The following is a 20,138-nucleotide window of genomic DNA, read 5'->3' as shown; positions in this document are numbered from 1 at the left end:
TCTTCAAAAATCTCACAGTTAAGTAAACTGAAACTGACGCTGCATTGTGGTGAGGCCGGTGGACATGTGCTTGAAGTGAGAGCACAGAGGGGAATAGCCCCACCTGGGGTGGGGTGCTCAGGCAGTCCTTTCATAAAGTGGCCCCTCAGTGCGATAGCTGGAGTATCTGTACCCTCATAATGGCATCTGGTTCTCTCTTCCCTCTCCTGCAGGGGGCCTGGTTTGGAGTAAACCTCTCCTCCACTCTCCTGTCCACAATCACCTTCTCTAAGACATGATCCCGACTGTGTTCACCTCTCCCTGGATCAGTTTCTTCCTCATCATTAGACCTTTCTCTTCAGCACGCAGAGGCTTGGCTGTTTCCTCCCGCCCTGAAATAAAATCTCCCAATCAGACCCTTCTCTTCCTTAGGGCAAAAGTCCTCAAAAAGTGTCGTCCACACTCTGTCTCTCCTCTCTCCCCTCCCCTCTCTCACGAGCCCTTCCATTGGACTTTGTCCACATTCGCTGAAGTTCTGTGATCAGGTTGTCTTGATGCTGGCATAGCCAGGGGCCTGTTCCAGCTTCCTCTCCCTCAGCCCCGACTTGTCTTTGTCCCGATGGGCGGCCTCTATGCACAGCTTTCCAGACCTCACGATTCCTCCATTTCTGTTTTCTTGCTCATTCTCCTCTTTGGGTGGTCCCTGCTGGTCTTGGGACTTGAAATACAAGCTACATTGTGGTTCCCAAGTGTGCATTTTCCAGAGAGCCTCCTCGGGAGGCAGATTCAGAGACTTACTCTGACTTTAGACGAAATCTCACCTGGTCACATCACGATTTAAACATTTCACACTGATTCATCCCCTGAGAGTTTTATCTGTGGATGAAATGGCCGGAGAGGTTTAAAATAACACAGTGTATCTGTGGGTGAGGTGAGTATTTATTACAAATGATTTTTGATTTTGTGGGATTTTTGTCTTTGTCGGAGCTGGTTTGTTTGACTAAAGCGGTGGCTCTCAGTGGGGGCCCCTGGCCTCCCCAGGGCACATTTGACAATGTGTGGAGACAATTTTGGTTGTCAAGACAGGGAATGGGTGTGTGCCACTCACATCTAGTGGGTAAAAGTCAGGGGTGCTACTAAAACACTCCAACATGCACAGCACAACCCCCAAGAAGGGGCCCTCCAACCTCTAGTGTCATTCGGTCCAAAGCTGAGGAACCTGGACATGAGAGCTTCTGAATCAGACTTAGACACAGTAGAAGAGGCACAGAGCATTCGGTGCAAAAAGTAAGCAGTTTGAACATTTCTCTTTAAACACATGTTGATGAATAGTTGCCAAAAGGTGGTCGCTGTCCCAACAAATGCTCATTGTAGGCCCTCGGGTCGGCCTGCTCCTCCTGCGAGCGCGCCTGCTGGCCTCTGAGTACCTGCAGTTAAATTGTGTTGCTCTTGGCAGGGCCTCGCAAGCAATGAGGTAGGAGCTCTCTGATCTCCATCGTCCGCTCAGCCAGCCATGACCTTCCCAGTGTCTCTTCTTTCTACACCCTGTCTGCACCGAGCCACGGCCCAGTCAGCTCTCGGCAGGGTGGCCAGAGATTACCACAGGGGGGAAGGCAGGGCCCCAAGGCGGAGGTTCATGCGAGGTTCAGGATAAATTGGAACTATTTCTATTTTCCAGTGAATATCATCCAAACCCTCTTTGTACTTTATCTAACTCCAAAAAAATCTTGAAATCAAAAAGCTTTTGGATGAAGTACTTGGGTAATGGGAAAGAATTTTTATTAGAGAAATTTCAGTTACCTGAAATATTATTTGCATCCCAAGAAGGACAATTTACATTTATTTCTATGAATGCATGCACACGCACTGCTGTGGCTGTGTGTGCACATGCAAACATTAACAAACCACCACATGCTTGGAGCTACTGGAGTTAGTATGATCAGGAATTGTTGTGATTGAAGGGCCATGAGGAAACACACATTCGTAGAAGCAGTCATTTAGTTGGATGTGCTAGGAGAATTGTCCTTAGCGGGACTCACTGTGCCTCCCTTCAGGCTTCTTCCCTCCATTCCCACTGCATAAGATTCCAATGTTGCACCTTGTTTTTAAAAAATTCTCTATTGATGAAATGCATGATAGTCAAGATTGTGATTTAACAAGTTATCTCATTCTTTAATTTTGTGAAGTGTGCATCATGCTTGTCTGGAAGCTAATGCTCATTCAAGTGCATGTTTCGCAAATTCTGTCAGTTCTCCTTTTCCATCATTTTTGTTTTAGAAGACATTTGACCTCAGGATTATTATGTCGGCAGACTTTATATAGTATAAAGTTTACACTAACGAGGAATGTGTCCTTATATGTACACGCACACACATTGGTGTTAGCATTGGACATCAGAGCGAAGTCAGGAAATTGGAAATTTGGCTTTAGCTGAGTACCTGGACCACCTTCTGTGAGCTGGTGCTGGATGGTCTCATAGTAGGGCTTGATCATCTGCCCTCACAGGAAGTGAGGCCCTGTGGAAAGGGAAAGAACCACAAAGATACGATGTGTCTGTGGCTCGGCATTTCATAGAAAAGCATAGACTGCCTGGTATGTGAAAAAAATCATTATTGATAATTATTATTGAGCCAGAGAAATAGTGTGACCACTTTTGGTTTGGAGGAATATTTTTATATGCATATGTTCATTGTACAGACAAGTCCATCTAAACATAAAAATCACATTGTTCTGAATGTCTAATTTGAAAATAAAAATAAATAGGTACGGGGTGGCACAGTTTTTCACATTGCATCCAGATGTGCAGAGCAAATAAGCTTATTTCTCTAAATCTGTCTTCATCTTCCTGTCAGCTCCCTCCCACTGGTAGGTAGGGGCTGTCAGGGATACCGAGGTGCAGCCACCTTTTCACTTGGTGTGATGTGCTGACTTGAATAGCCCTTTAGGGAATGTCTGGCCTCTTTAATTAAAAGTCTCAGTTTGGGGTTTTGTTGGCAAATTGGAAAAGCTGAAGTCATTCATGTGGGAATTGGGCAGGGGGTGATGGGTCATGGGGGTTGATATCTCCTGATTTCCATCAGAAACAAACACCAACCCTCCCAGGAGGAAATCACCCTTCTCAAAGTTGACCTCTAGTGCCCAGTGCATTAAGATTAGTAAATATGAACTCATGGTGTCACCAGACAAACAAGGAAACACACCAGTATCCATCCAAGTGAGCAGAAATGACAGCCATCCCCTGTGAAGTTTCAATATTGGCACTGTCAAATTTAGAATACCAAAATATGAAGATAAGGTTAGATAATGAATGATCAATTAAAAAATAAGTTACAATAGGATATAAAAGTGCCCAGGCAATTTATGTAAGAACCAAAATACTATTAATTTTTAAAGTAAAGCATTACATGGATAACCTAAATATTAAACAGCTGGATGAAAATAAGGTGGACCTAAGGAAGTTACCAGAATATTGTAGAGAACAACAAAGTGATAAAAATCATTTAAAGAAAAGGAAATGAAGAGAATGGAAGGTAAAATGAAATGGTCCAGCATTCTTTCCCAGAAGGAAGGAAATGAAGTGAAGAAGAGGGACTATTTGAAGGGATGGCTGCTGAGAAGTGATAGAAGACTCTCAGATCCAGAAGTGCCACATGCAGTCACATGCAGTCGGCAGTAAACTGTATCAGATACATGGAATGAAAACTCCAGGATGCCAAAGACAAGGATACCCTCTTTAAAGTTGTGAGAGGAGGAAAAGAAACCCTACCAAGGAATTGCCATGTGGGAGCACACTTCTCAGTAGCCAAACATAGAGACCAGAAGGCTTTGGAAGAGGACCTTCAGCATGCTCAGAGAGAATGATTTTCAATCTAGAATTAGATAACTAGCAAAACTATCCTCCAATCACAAGCAAGAGCATTTCATTTCTCTACATGAACAGAACTTCTAAAGAATGTATTTTAAGAGGAAAGGAAATTATGCCAAAAGGAAAGATAAGAAAAGAAATTGTTAAATACAGAAATCTACACAGCATTTCCATTCCTGAATTATAAATAGATGTGTCTTCTCTCTAGAAAGAGAACTGGGAACTGTTCAGATTAACAGAGGCAAGGTTGCAGTTAAAACAGAGGAAACTTTACCTTTAAATTAATCTTTTCCTATCAAAGAGTTTTTGTGACTATTATGCTTATACAAGATACAGAATTACCTTTTTTTTTATTTTTTTTTGTTTATTTATACATGCACTGGGTACAGTCAGAAGCATGGGAGGGTGAGAGAATTCACCAGAGCCAGAGTAGGCAGAAGGACGGAAGTACACTGCTGAGGGGAGCAGCTGGCGGCAGGAGAGGTCTGCGCGCCATGTGGGACCCTCCTCCGGTGGCCAGGGAGCAGCCGGGGATCGAACCGGCGCTACAGAGGCCGTGGGCAGCTTCGCAACCCAGTGCTCAACCGCTGCGCTACCGGGGAGGCCCCAGAATTACCTTTAAATTGATAATAAAATCATGGCATAAAGCTAGCTTCAAGTTTTATCATATTCTCAAGTATTTCTAATCCTTGGTCCTTAGATGAGGATGTCCACATCCTCATCCTGTCTGTATTTGGGGAAATGGTCTTTTATAGATGTAATTAGAATAAGGAGCTTAAGACAAAGAACTCATCCTGGACAACAAGGGTAAACCTGAATCCAGTGTCAGGTGTTCTTACAAGGAGCTGAAGAGACAAACTTGCAGGCACACAGATGTGAAGATGGAGACAGAGGTTGGAGTGACACTGCCCTAGAACCTGGGAAAGCCAGAAGCACTGGATGCAGAAAGAGGCAGAGAAGGTGCTGCTCCCCTAGACCTCCCAGAAGGAACGCAGCCCTGTTGAAGTTCGGAAGTCAGGCCTCCAGGACTGTGAGAGAAACAAGTTCAGTCATTTGCAGCCATGCAGTCACTTGTGATGGCAGCCACAGGAAATTCATCCAGCCCTTAACTGTTTAAATGTCTGCTTTTCTCAGAAAGAACAAATTTGATTAAAAAATGTCAGTGTCTCCTAGAATGTAGTGGGGATGCCAGTTTTTCTATGAGTGCTACCTTGCCTTGTTTCTCTTCAAGGTGGCCCTGGTCATATGGGACACAGATGCAGTTTGACCTCATGTGAACAAGGGGGCAGCTGGCATCCTCAGCCTGCTGGTCTCAGCCACAGAGTTGCTGGTCCGAGCTCTTCCCCTGCCTGATTGCCTAGGAGATGGTGCTAGCCCTAGGCCTAACTCTTTGTGGTGTCTGTCAGCTGCTGATAAAAGTCAGAGGCTTCTCTTTCTATCAGCTCTGGAGTGAGGCATTCTCATTCCTGCCTGGTTCATCGTATGTGCAGTCCTTGACCAAGGTGGTCTTACCTCCAAGCCTCAACTTCAGGGCATCCTCTCCACCACCTCCGGGCCACTTGGAGTCACCTGCCAGCCCACTGGCTCTCATTGCTCTCCACCTTGGGAGAGCCTCATGTCACTGCTTCATGAATCTTGCTGCAGCTGCCCCAGCTCAGTGTGAATGAGCATTCAGGCTCTCTCTGGCATGAAATAGGGCACAGGTGCCACCTCACAATGATTTCTTCTCTCTTCTGGCCTTATCTCATTCCAAAGAGGCTAGATTGAAACATGGAAGTCTCATTTTACCCACCTCTACTCATGCTTTTGTCCAGTCTAGAAAGAGAGAGCTGAGGGCCTCCCCGGTGGTGCAGTGGTTGAGCGCTGGGCTGCGATGCTGCCCGCAGCCTCTGCAGCACCGGTTCAATCCCTGTCTGCCGGCGAGGGTCCCACATGGCACACAGACCTCTCCTACCGTACCTGCTGCTCCCCTCAGCAGTGTACTTCATCAGTCTGTCTGTTCTGCTCCCCGCTCTGGCTCTGGTGAATTCTCTCACCACCACCCCACTTCTGACTGTAGCTAGCGCTTGTATAAATAAACAAACAAACAAACAAATAAAATAAATAAATCTTTAAAAAAAAGAAAGAAAGAAAGAAAGAGCTGGGAAGCTCCCTTCCTTCTCAAAGGTCCTTTTCACAAGAACCACAAGCCATTTAGCTGCCCATCAGGACCTAAGGGGACACCCCTGTATGGGACAGTTTGCATTGTGAATACACAGATTTTGATGCATTTAATTTATTTAGAAAGGTACTTTTCCATGAAGTCTTGCTTGCAAAGCATGCAGACTTATGATTAGGATTCTACAATCCTAGTTTGAATAATAACTAATTTTTTTTTTGACTATCTGATGGAGCCCTTCAAATCTTTTCTCAGCTTTGGGCTAATTCTGAAGGTCATATAAAGAGAAATGCAAAAGAGAAAGGCCTAACTTGAAAAAATATTTATCACAATAAGAATATCTAAGAGAGAAAAGATGTGTAACTAATAGAAATGCCTTACGTTGACACAGTATTCTATGGTCCATCAGTTCTAGTGTCTCATTTGATCCTTATTGTGGATTATTGTCCCATTTAAAAGATATAGCAACTGAGAAACTAGAACACATGTTTATGATAACACTGATAAAGTAACAGAACTCAGAACTAAGAATACTCCCATTATTCTCCCTGGTCTTATCTTGGATATTAAAGCTGATACCTGCTGCCAGGTCTTCCCACACAAAGCCCTCAGCAACCACGCCAGGCTGCCCCAGGAATCCCCCTTAGCTGGGCACTTGTGGGAGAATCAGCTTTGAATTTCAGTAGATAAAAATAATGGTTTATCAAGCATATCGTGGTGTTTTTTGATATGGCATTTTTTCTTGTTTGCTTTATTGCTGAAACAGAAATTGTGCTCTTTTTGCTCTATCAGTGCTAGGCAAACTCCTAATTTCAATCTGAGCGAATATCTGATCAAAAACCCTTTTTGTTGCTTCAAATTGCATGAGTTTATCTTTTTTGATTGTTGATTAATATTCCATTATGTATATGTACCACATCTTTTTGATCCAGTCATCTATTTTTGGGCATTTTGGTTGTTTCCATAGCTTAGCTATTATAAATAGTGCTGCTATAAACAGAGGGGTGCAGGTGCCCTTTGCAGCAACATGGATGGAGCTGGAAGGGATCATGCTCAGAGAAATAAGCCAGAAAGAAAAAGAAAAATACCGGATGGTCTCACTCATAGCAGGAATTTAGAAAACCTAAATAAGGGAGGGGCGGAGGAGGGAGTAGGATCAAAACAAGGAGGGTGGGAATTGTATGGGGACTATACCCAAGATGAAAATGCATACATTGTGCAAAAATGAAAAATGATGTAAAAAATGTATAAAATAAAAAATGAATTTAAAAAATCCTTCTTGTTGATCTCTTCCTTATGATTATACATTTATGTGACTACTGTCTATTTGAAAAAAGTTACCGACAACCATTGAAGAATTTTTTTTTTTTTGATGTTTCCATGTGTTTATCCATGTGTATGACTTTGGCTGGGGCTTTTTATTTAGATCTGTTCTCAAATCTCAGACTTTCAAAATCAGCAATTTCAGAGATGTAGTAACAGATGAAATAAGAAGACTGGAAATCTGGGCTTTTCATTGAGGCTTAATTATAGATACCATTAACATTTTCATAAAATAGTTATAATCATCACTAACATTTATCAACAACTTGCTAAGCAGATTACTAGATTTTCTCACTGAAGCATCTAACCCTGTTTTCTCTCTGTGAGCGTACCCTGTGAATTGGCATGACAAATATTACTATACTGGTAGTTACCAGTGGAGACTGTAACTTCAGAATTGTTAAATGTTTTGTGCAAGATGACATAGCCAATAACTAACAGAGCTGGCCTCAGATCAGCTAATATTTTCAATTCTTGCACTCCTTCCTAGGCAAGGCCTTCCAGTTTAAGGCTCTTAGAAGTCAATCGTGTATTTAAAATATTTGTGGGGGTTCAATTATCCACATGTGTTACAATGTACAGCCACTGAAGGCATCTCTCTGGGCAGGTGGGTGAGAGCAGCCGGAGGGGGAACAGTTGAGACAGGCAGGTTCAGCCTTTCCTCCTGACCACCTCTCCACCTGCACATTTGGGATGGTTGTGCAAAGGGACCTCTAAGGTATAGGTTGTTGTCTATGATGATGATATAGTTTCATCCTAAGAACAGCAGTCTGTGGATAGAACTAAAAATGAAGTGAGCAAATTCTTGAGGAATCATTTTAAACCTCTGCTAAGAATTAACTTGTGCAGCATACATTAGCTCTAATAACATTTAAAATTAATCCGAAAATGAAATTAAGAAATCAGTTCCATTTACAATAATACTTACAGTAAAGTGGATAAAGGGCTTAGGGACAGATTTAACTCAAAAGAGGGCAGAAGGTTCTCTCTGCATGCTATAAAATGTTGCTGAAAGAAATACAAAAATAAAAACAAAAAACTAAATGAATGAAAAGACACCCGGTATTCATGAATTAGAGGATGCCATATTGTAAAGGAGGAGACATTCTTCAGATTGACCCATACAGATTGAGCATAATCCCAATCAAAATCCGTGTTGGCTTTTTTTGCAGAAATTAACAAGCTGATGCTAAAATTCATGGGGCAATTCAAGGTCCTATAAATAGCTAAAACAGTCTTTTAAAAGAACAAAGTCGGAAGACACACACTTCCTAACTTTAAAACTTAGCAGAAAGTTGCTATCATCAAGGGCATGCTGTACGTTGATAAGGATGGATATTAGATGGAGCACATTTATGGTGAATTGATTTTCATTAAAAGATGCCAAGACGATTCACAGCGGGAGAGGTAACCTTTTCAACAAATAGTGTCAGATAACTGTGTATCCACGTGGAAATGAATGAAGCTAAACCCATTCGTCACGACATAAAAATGGATCAAAGATGTAAATGTAAGAGCAAATTGCATAAAATTCATTAAAAAAATAGGACAAAAGCTTCATGACCTTGGGCTTGGCAAAGTCCTCGTGGATATGACACTAAAAGCTCATACTGGGCCTCCCTGGTGGCGCAGGGGTTAAAGTCTCAATGTTACTTTGACCGCTGAGCTCTATGTATCCTGCTCTCACTGTGCTACTGGGAGGAGGGGCTGCTTCTCCTCCAGATGCCCTGCTCAGTGCTTGCTGTTCAATTAACACCGGTTGAAAGAATAAACTGTAATCAGGCTGGGGCCTTCCATTTGGAAGATACAGTGCTCCCAGTGGACTCCTAAAATTTGTTTACTGGCAAAGAGCACAATCTTGGCACCTCCAATATCTAGTGGATGTTGAGATGATACTAGAGTCCTCACACTGAAATAGACATCACCCAACCTTAATTATGAATTTAAATTATCAGATGTCCATAGAATGTAAAAGCCAGCCTGTTGATCATAGATCTAGAAGAATAGCACCTAATAAATATTTCTTCAATTTGAAATCCCCCCACCCCTTTTTTTTTTTTTTTTTAAGAACTCTGTGTGTTTCATAAACTGCTGTGGGAAGTTGGAACTTTGGCTTTCTTAATGTACTCTGTGAATTACTCAGAAAAACAGAATCGATTTCTGCAGAAGTGCTATTGTGATTTTTAATGAGATGGCGTTAGTGTAAATGTATATACTGAATTTGTGTGGTAAGTGAATCTCGTATATGTTTGAACTTGTGCTGGACCATATTCTTGCCAAAATTTAGAAAATCTATTTAGAAAAATTTCCCTTATTCCTGTGCCAGTTTCTCTGGAAGCCAAAGGCTTTTGTCATAACATTGCCTCCCTGTTTCATCTGCAGAAGAACAAAGTTAAAGTCACTGAAATGTGATAAATTAGGATAGCAATCTACCTAAACTGTATGAAACCATTACTGACTAACTCATATGGTGTCCACCTTGAGAACCTGGTATTATATGGCGTTTGGTGATAACCCTACCAGTTCGTAGGGACTTGGGTAGAATAGTTTCCAAAGTGTCTTTTACTTTTGTCCTTTTCTGCAGTCTTTTAAAGTAGATAGAGTGGGGAGGTAAACCAGTGCACCCATTTTGGAAAGCAATCTGGATTTATCTTTAAAAATATGGAAATTATAGTATGACCCAGCAGTCCTGCTCTTGGGCATCTATCTGAAGAATATGAAGCCATCAACTCCAACAAAATCATCTGCCCTGTGGCATTTACCACAACAATATTTGCAATAGCAGGGAGGCAATGAAAGTGCCCACAGATGGAGAAAAGGATCTAGAAGATGTCTGTCCACACTGTGGAGTATTATTCAGCCATAAGGAAAGATGAAGTGTTGTCACCGGAGGAGGGTCCCAAATGGCGCGCAGACCTCTCCTGCCGCCCGCTGCTCCCCTCAGCAGTGTACTTCGGTCCTTCTGCCTGCTCTGCTCCCCGCTCTGGCTCTGGTGAATTCTCTCACCCTCCTGCGCTTCTGACTGTACCCAGTGCATGTATAAACAAACAAAAAAACCAAACAAACAGATAAATAAATAAAACATGCCTTTATAAAAAAAAATTTTAAAAAAATATATAAGGAGCTTGAAGGAATTACATGTATTGTAGTAAAGAAGTGAAAATGACAAAGGCAAAAATATTGGACGTTTTCTTAGCGGAAGTTTGCACAAAGCAAAATATGTAGAAAAGCAAGCTGACACTAATAAGCTAAGTTAGACTTCTGAGGTGAAGAGGGAGGGGGGAGGCAGAAAGGTCAAGGGGGTGTAAAGGAGGGTGAGGGATGGTGGGGGGGGAGAAAAAGAAAAAATGCAAGCAATCACAGCTAAAAGGATACAATGTAAATAAGTAAAGTAAGAAGCTTCCATTCAAGACCAGAGAACATTCAAACAGTTCACCACTTTCTTCAATTTATGGCACCTTTCAGCTAGTCTTTTCAACATACTTCTTCCAAATTCAGGAGGAAATAAGGGAAAACACTTGAATGAAGTTGAAACGTGTCATGCAATGGGTGCAGTGCGAGGAGCTTTTGCCTCAAACTGTGTGATAATTTATAATTGGATGCTTGTGCAGGTTTCTAAATAAGACAATCCTTTATTGGCAACCCTAACGCCTTTCTTGTTTGTTTTCTTTAACTAGTTAAACCCTGTTAGCTAAGTTCCTCTCCCTCCCTCTCCCCAGATATCTTTATTAATAGGAATACATGATGTTTATGTTCTAAAAAAAAAAAAAGGCAGGGTGGTCTTAGATGTCTGTCTTCCATTCTGGCATTTCCCTTCATACAAGCCTTTTGAATTTTCTGCTTAGAAACTGGCATTCCGATAGCTTTTCTTTGGCCTAATGCCTGACTTGCATATTACAGCCGCCAGTTAGGAAGGTTAAGATGTCCACCAAAGAAAAATGTTTGTTATGAAAGTAGAGCTGACGTGACACATAGAATTAGAGCTTCTTAACTTGTCCAAATGACAGTTAATGATCTTTTTCTTTTTTCTTCACTTTTATTATTCTTTTAAAGGGGAAGAGCAAAGGAGAATGAAAAAAATGCCCAGAGGCTGAAAGTGGGATTGGTTCACCAAACTGTTAAATGTCAAATGTACTCCACTGATAATACATCTCTTTGTCTCTTTTTAGGAGCTAATTTTGTTACTCGAAAAATTAGCCGGTCAGTAGCTAAGATTTACCTTGGACAACTGGAATGTTTCAGTTTGGGAAATCTGGATGCCAAACGAGATTGGGGCCATGCCAAGGACTATGTCGAGGTAGGAACTGACTCATTAGATTCTTGAAAATACCTGTATGTTGGTGTTTGAAATGCCGGGCCTCTCGAACAAAAGCGTGACCTGGAGGTGGTAGCGAGGAACATTTGTTAATGCAGGTCGGCCCCAGCCTGGGCTGCTTTCTGTCTGAGACTTGTTGGTTCAGCAATGCACGTGGATCACACTGGATGTTACTCAAGTGAGTTCATCTTTCAGAAATGTTCTTTCGACTTTTAAAAAAAAACAAAGGTGGCCATCAATGATTTTTATGATGGATAAACAAATACTTCACTGGTATTCTTTACTTCTCAGGTTTCCTTCTCCTCCCCACTTTTTTTTTTTTTTTTTTTTTTTTTGGCCTTTTCCCTCCTTCCCACCCAGCACACATAAACTAACCATGAAAGAACATTTTTGGTATAAAGGTACCAGTTCTCATATCATCAAGAAATGTGACTTAATTTTCAATTGGTATACTCAAAGACCTTCAGGTTTATGTTATCCCACTAAATCATCTAAGAGTACCTAATATTACTAATATTACCTAAATTACCTAAGAGTAATATTATGGTGCTTTTGATTTCTGCTGTTTTCGAGTCTGGGGAGTATGGTACTGCACTTTCTATAGCATGACTTCGCTCACCAACAAGCGTTGTCTGTGAGGGAAAGAGAGAAAAGTTAATAACGATGCTACTGCTCAATAACTGGTATAGTTAAAGGAAATTCAGATTCCGCTCTTGGGCTTTATATACATAATGAGTTTTGGTTTTGGCGACATGTGTTAGTTACTTAGATAAATGTGTGCAATTTCTCTAAACAACTTTTCTATCTGACTTTGCCCTGATTTGTCTGCTTTTATCACGCATGGTGGCACGTTGTTGACGTTGTCTTTTGCCCTGGAGCTCAATGCCTTGTTTCGGTGCTGGCAGATTTCCTGTGCTTGTGAGACTATTTCTGTCTTTCATGATTCCTCTCTGGGAAACCGGATCTGCCTTCCTAGTTCATTGATGTGATTCAAAAGAAACTTGAACATTTGCAAAAGAAAGCAAACAAGTAGTTTACTTGCTAACACAGAGCTTAGCTGCAACACACTGTTATTTTTGTTTCTGACAGTGAAAAATGTCGTGTACTTGATTCATATCACACTGATTTACATAATACACGTTTATATTATAAACCAAATGGTTTTAAATTTTGAACAGTACAACTTTCATATCATTTAAATTTGTTTGCTGAGTTTTAATTACAAAGAAGAATTTTTATAGCTTTAGTCCTTGAGTAAGTTGTAAGGATGTTACGTGAAAAAATATTTAAGGGTGCACTCTCAGAAATTTTAAGGAAGTGAGAGAAAGATGTTAGCTGGAGAAGCAGAAACTTTCTTTTGTCTAACCTATGTGAAAAAAAGAAATTAAACTCCCTCCAAAAATGAGGCCAGCTTTGTAAACCTTGTTTTCAGTAATGCTTTGGTGTATAGCCCTCCAGCTCTCTCTGTATACTTAAAGCTAAATAGAAGGCTATAAAGGTATTACTCTTTAGCCAGGTTCTTTTTCTACAAAGTTAGGAACCAAACAGATCAAATTTCGTTCTATTTTATTTTTATATTTTGCACTGGGGTAAAGAAGTTTGCACTGGACTTAGATTTTGATAGTGAGGGAAATAGTATGTCAAGATGTTAATAATACTTATTATGGGTTCTGTTTATTTTCTTTTTTACACATCTACATTTTCCATATATTGAAATGAGTATGCATAAACTTTTGAATCAGGGAAAAAATAAATGACATTTTAAAAATAGACCAAAAATTCCAACAAAAACACAAGAGATCATTAAATAAGTATGTCAGTAAAGAGAAAATCTTTGGGGAGCTCAGTGGGTCTTGACAGAGAACTCTGCCATCAGCTCCCTCCCGGAATGCCACAGCTTGCCCAGTTCCTGGGTGTAGCTGGCTGTGTCTATCTTGGCACTGAAGGAGCCATGTTTGTATTTGTTTAAAATGAAAGTATTTTATAAACTTGTGGCTTGAAGACTTCATAAAGGTCTTCTCAAAGGATGTCAGTTTGAAGATCGCTTGACAAGATGGTGTCAGAACAGGGTACCCAGAAGCCAGAATAACCATGCCAGGCCTTTTAGTAAGAATGTAAAATTTTTCAGATTCCATAGAGAGAGACCACATACAAAGTCGAGTCACCCTAACTTGCATTGCAGACCTGATTTGCTCTACTACGGAGTGGGCTTTGCAGTTCAGGATTCCCCTGGAGTTGGGACAGTAACACAGGTTGATGATGTAAGATGCCATTTATGGCTCTATTTCATGTGTTCTAAAATAAGTCTAAATTTCTGGACTTCTAGAAGCAAGCATGTCATTATTAAGTAAGAATTCATAGTTCGCTATCACCACTTTTAGAAATATTACCACCCCTTGCATTTCAAAATATATTAAAATGAGATTACTTCACAGACTTATGACTAAGAGTAGATGTTGCCAAAATCAAATTTCATAGTCATAAGAATGAGAAAAGAGGCATTGTTTGTTTAAAGCACATCTGCACCCCGGTGCTTATAATCAGCTTTGAGCATAAAGAAGCCTTGACATGCACGGAGCAAGCAGTCAAAACAGCACCTCTTCACACATGTCTTGATGGCATAACCCCTCTCGTTTATATATAGACACATCATGTTGGTAAATCCTCAGATTAAGAGACTTGCACTGTATTACTTTGGATGAATTTTACAGTGAAGAGTAGAGAGCACTGGATGGAGTCAGGTAGGTGCTCTCAGCTGTCAGTGACTTTGCCCCCTACCCTTAGACAGGACCTTATATCTCAGTTTACCCATCTGCAAAAAGGACATAATGACAACCCTGTAAAAAATTAGCATTAATGTGCTGTAAATATATGATTAGAATCTACCTCTGTCTTGTAAACATTTTTGCAGCAATTTATACAAAGCCATTTCCTGTTGCTGATTCAGGCTCATTAACATCCATTTATAGTCTTGTTTCCTAGATCAAAATGACTTAAAAGTTATCTAAGTGAGTAAGAGGCATTTCAGCTTGAAGTGAATGGTAAAACTATTAAGTTATATTGTACTTCAGAATAAACAAGTTATACACAACCCTAACTTTTTAAAATATTTTACTATAAACATTTCTAAACATGCAGAATTATAGAATGAATTTTACCGTGAACTCTCATAGATCCGAGACCCAGATTCTACAATTATTGTTGCATTTTGAGCAAAAGATATTACTGTTTAAAAATTGCTGCAGTGCTAGTAGTGCAGAGCTACAAATACTCAACTCACACAAACACGGGCTATCAAAATTTTACATTTCATTTAGGTTAGATCCGTGGGCAATTCGAAGGTTTAAAATCTTATCATCTTCCTTAATACCACATGACCGGTCCCTTGTTCTCACGCATAGCTCCCTCCATATCCACTAAAGCCACTCCAGTGTTCCTGAGAACACACTGGGGGCTGTGTATCACATTCAAGCTGACTGAGCAGTGTGTGAAAACTCAAAGGAGAGACCCCTACCCTGCCCGGGGGTGGGAGGCCCTGCTCCTTCGGCATATCTTCCTGGACCACTCACCATGGTCTTGGTTCTAGTTGCTGTAAGTGACAGTCCTCCCAACTTTGTCCAAAGCCACAGATGCCTTTAGACTAGAGTGCCCCAAAGTTAAACAGATGTGTCCTTAGCATTGGTCTGACTTCTGAAAACTTAGGATACATAAATGTGCACAGGGCCTGCTAAGAAGAATGGCTGCCCAAACCTACTCATCCTCGCCACTCTTTCATGAAAAGTAAGTATTAACATCTAGCACCATGGAGTGGGCAAGTGTTGCCATGTTTAAATAAGTTAATGGTAAGTGTGGTTGACGGGATCCCACTGTGGGCCTGTCTTTGATAGCGAGGACACAGCTGTAGCTATAAAATATTGAGAGATTGGGTCACTGGTAAGGATGGGGCCAGAGTCAGTGTGGTTTTGTTACATTTTTGCCCCTCGCGCATGAGGGCCCTTGCTCTTGGGATTTGTGAGCAATAGCAAGTGACCTGAGTCTGCACTCTATCCAGGACTTAGCAAAAAAAGAATATTTTTAAAAAAATATCATAATGCTTTACTGGCAATAGCTGACCCTACAGATGTTTCTGAAGAGATCTGGTCCAAAGAGTTCTGGTCCAGGGGGTTTTCCAATTGCTAGGGGAGTCTTACTGAATTTTACTGAGTCTTACTATTACATTCCCATATGCTCCCTCCCTCCTTCCCTGTTTTCTTTCCCTCCCTTCCTTACAGATCATTAACAAAAAGCTGCTTTTGAAAATATGATTGCCAAATCTTGTACACATGTATGCTAGAAATTTGACTGAGGACTTTGTATGCCTCATCTGACATAATATACACAACAATCCTGAGAAGTGGAGTGCATGTCTCATTTGATGGAGCTGAGGGTCAGGGAGTGGAGGAGACATGCTCACTCAGAGCCGCAGCCAGTACAGGTGAAGGATGCCAGAGCTCCAGCCCAGGCTGGGCCCCCACACCAGGCTCATCAGCACTAATCTATGTCTCATTGACGGGACAGAGACATTAGCAGCGCTTTGGGTAACTTTTCATTTCCAGGGAGAGAGAAACCTGAGTTTCTCTCCTTTTCCTGCCATTGAAGGGGAAGAGAAGTATTGGGGAGATGTGCGTGTGACTGGTGCCGCTATGAGATCCGTGAATACATTATATTGTCCACATTGGGCAGAGACGCGAGGGTTGTGTTTGGGCAAAATGGGTGATTAAGTGCCAGTCGTCTCTGTCCACTGGCTTCTGAGTGAGTTAACCTTCATTACAGCTTTCGGTTCTCAGTGGATTAGACCTGGGGCAGCTGGGAGGCTCTGGAGGAGGAGACTGTTGATGGCGCTGGGGAGAATTGACCCCCACTTCCCCAGCCATCCTTCTCCGTACTACCCTGCTGCTACATCCTGTGTCATTTCCTACAAATCTGGAAGGAGAAGAGGCCCCAAAAACTTTCTGGGATTTTATTTGAGAGAATGTTTGCTTGTTGCAACATCACCATCAACTAACTGTTTTTATCTTTTACCTTTCTCTTATTTGGGAGACTTGCTGGGTCTCTTCTTGTGTGTGAGTCCTCTAAAGTGTCTGTCATGGTCTGTCAGCCTCACTTAACACGAGCACAGACAGTCCCTTTTGCCATGTCGCCTCTGACCAGGTCTTGGTTGTTGGGGTGACAGGATAAGTAGTGGCCAGGCCTCCAAGCTCTATTTGCCACTGCTCCATTTCCACTGTCATTGTAGTAAACCAAGCTCACACCATCCAGAATTCACATCCGTCGATTTTTCATCCACAGGCAATTCGGAAACATGAAAGCAGGTCCATTTTTAGATCATCTTCTCAATCAGATTTTAAAACCATAGACGTGAGGGGTGGGAAGATACCTAATTTGATCCTGTGACTGGCACCGAGCCTTTGGTGGTGGCTGGGGTGGTGAGGTGTAGGCACACCTCAAGGCGTGGAATGTATCCTCCAAACTTGTCAATTATCATCAACCAGGGGCAAATGAACCAAATTTCATTTAAAGGGTATTATGTATGTACCATTGAGCATCTGAGATTAAATTGGAAAATAAGGTCTTGGCCAACGAGCATGTTGTGTTGTATGTGGAGAGAGGGTGTAAGTGAACACAGTGCGGAGTTGGATACTCAGTAGGTATTGTGCCTGTGGGAATGGATTATGAAACTGTGAATCCATTTACCTGCTAATGGGTAGTAATTAACCACATTAAGGCAGGCGCGGGGCCTCCACCCTGGACTCACTCCCCAGGTGCTCAGTGTCATCAGACCCTGTGGTTGGTGAAATGACTGCATGTGCCTGAGAAGTCACCATTCTAGTCCTGAGATTAAAAGTCCTGGGAAAAAAACATTTTTCTTGCCCTGAGATTAGGTGCTGATTCACTGCCACTTCAGGTGTGTCAGGAGTTGCCTTTAGCCTCTCCTTCTGCCCCCCTGGGGCTGCCCACTTCCTTCCGAGGCTCCTCCTGGGCCACTCATTCCTCCTCTGGTCTCTTCTCCCTGTCTCTCTGGTCTCCCACTTCATATCTGTCTCCCAAACAAAACCTGCCTGTTTAATTCTAAACCTGCCTGTTTAATTCAAAACCTGCCTGTTTAATTCTAGTAGCAAGACTGTTGATGTCATACAGATGTAATCACCTCGTGAAATATGACATCATCGAAATTGAATGATAATTTCACCTATAAAAGCTTTATATATCTTTAATTAAATGCTTCATTTTTATACTAATGCTCCCTGGAAAAGACAGAAAGTGTCTGCCATTAAGGCAGTCTTGTTTTCCTATGCTCTATGCCCACAGTCACCCGTAAATTCAACCCTTCCTCTGCCTGTCCCTGTACCTCTCCAAGCTAAGAGTTCATCAAAATTCTCATTTTTCAACTCAGTTTAAAGTACTAGCTGGCTTTATCTGACTTCTCGTGTTTTACTGCATGGGAGTCATTTACTACAACGTTGTGTCTTGTCCCCATGGCCCTGCTCCATGGCTTTCCAGCCCCCGAGGGCTCCTTGCTGCTGGCTTTGGGGCCCAGGCTCCAGGTTCCCAGACTTGGCCATAGACCATTTAATATAAGCTTGTGTTAATTTTTCCTCCCTGCCCAAAGCCACAAAGGAAAAACGGTTTTCAAATAGAATGTTCCCTAAGAAAAGGACTCACAGCTCATTTCCCATTCCCGTTTACTCTAGAAAGCACCTCTTCTGTTTATTCTCTCTGCCATGGCACTAGAGCAGCAAAGTCAGAGAGGGCCCTTCTCTTTTGTGCTTGGGTAAAGGAGAAAGTCGAACCCCTCTATGGGTGTCGGGTCATCTACACTTGTCAGATCTGTTCTTCTGTTCTTCTTTTTCCTACCTGTTGACTTTGATGAAGCTGAGAGACCTGAGGCTTTCTCAGACAGTGAGTGCTGGACACAGAGCAGAGGCCGTCTGTGCCCCCCATGTTCCCCATGCACCTCCCTCAGGAGAAGCCATGCTTTGGACTCTTGTTTGCCACTGATGGTGTGCAGGAGCATGATGTTTGACTCTTGGATTTGCTGATTAAATGGCTTTCAGCAGGTTATTGACTTGTGCCAGGTCCTTTAGGCCTATGTAGTTCAAGAATATTCAGAAGAAACCAATATCCTCTTGGGACCAAGTCATTCAGGTACATGTGCTCCACGTGGATGAATTTGGGGTACCATTTTCATGTCAGATAAGAAAAATATAAGCCCAGGTAATCCACAAGTGCACTTTTCCAGAGGCAAAATGATCTCAAGGCACAGGAGGAACCCCTTGTGAAATTGTGTGTGCGTTGTTGATTTGAGCCTCATTTATAAGGTCCTAATGAAAGAGAAGTAATGACTCTTTCATGTCACCCCCCCCAACTCCCTCCCAGAAACATGCAAAATGTTGGAGATCATTTTTGCTATTTTTCGTCCTATTCTCAAGAGAATGGTTGGACTCAAATCATTACTGTTGACTCAATCCTGCAGAAATGAAGTCGGCTGAGCTCTCTGAGAACAAGATCACTCCTTCCCAAACAGACTCCAAAATATCTTGTGTCCATCTCTTGCAAGGAAGCTCCTGGGAGACCTGGCTCTTATTCCTCATTAGTGTGACTCTACCTATAATGCCTAGGACAGAGCAGATGCACAAGAAACATTTGAGCTGAATGGAATCTTCTAGCTGACCATATCTTTATAAAAAATATAAAAATGAACATATATATGAAATGCATTTTATGCCTCCTACTATTAAAAGACCGTTTGCCATACTTAGCATAAGACATTTCCCATGGAGCGGGAAATCTTACCACATTTAGGTTTGAGTTGTGATTGATTTATTTGATTCTAACAAAATATTTTCAAGCAATTCTCTCTCTTGTTGCATGCAGACCATAAAGGAAAGTGGAATAGTGCCCATATGTTCTCACACTGCTAAGGTCCCCAACCCTCTTTAGATTCTATTATTAGACTTGATTCCTATTTTTAAAAAGTGAATATCTGAGCAGATGGAAAGACTAGAAAGAAAGAATGAAATACTGGTTCTGATTGACGAAACGAAATTTAAAAATCACAAAAGCAGTCATGTTCTCTAAGGCCAAACCCCCCCACCCAGACACCTCACTGTGTGGGCCTCAATTTCCTCTCCACACCTAAGAGTTCCATTTGATAGAAAGAGGATAAGTCTGTTGTCTCAGAATTCACTCTTGTGTTCCTTCCTCCATATCTAACCTGCCTCCCAGCCTGAGCTCCCCACCCCCAACAACACAGGGATACACATGCGAACTCCTAAGTGCATGCACACACATGCACACACACAGCAGGTGACTTTCTAATAATAGGACTTTGCTTTCAAAACATGTAAACTGTTTAAAGAGTCTTATTTGGGGCTATTTGAGAGTAGCTGTAGAAAATCTGTGCCAGCGGTGCAGTAAGAAGAAAAGAGAAACACTCCGCAGTGTCTTCCCCCAACTGC

The 20,138-nt window shown here is 41.8% G+C and overlaps 1 protein-coding gene across 1 annotated transcript in view; it reads left to right on the top strand.

Annotated features, from left to right (window-relative positions):
• The window catches only part of GMDS (GDP-mannose 4,6-dehydratase), a gene marked incomplete at its 3' end in the record, with an annotated part of 554,110 nt that overhangs the window by 255,354 nt on the left and 278,618 nt on the right, over positions 1-20,138 (top strand). The window contains exon 7 of the mRNA XM_084228918.1: positions 11,495-11,622. Within this exon, the coding sequence (XP_084085044.1) occupies positions 11,495-11,622 (128 nt within the window). The remainder of the gene's footprint in view (positions 1-11,494; positions 11,623-20,138) is intronic.

Source organism: Talpa europaea, assembly GCF_964194135.1.
Source record: "Talpa europaea genome assembly, chromosome: 2".
Lineage (NCBI taxonomy): Eukaryota > Metazoa > Chordata > Mammalia > Eulipotyphla > Talpidae > Talpa > Talpa europaea.
Note: the sequence above shows the minus strand (reverse complement) of the source record. Positions and strands in the feature narration are given on the sequence as shown.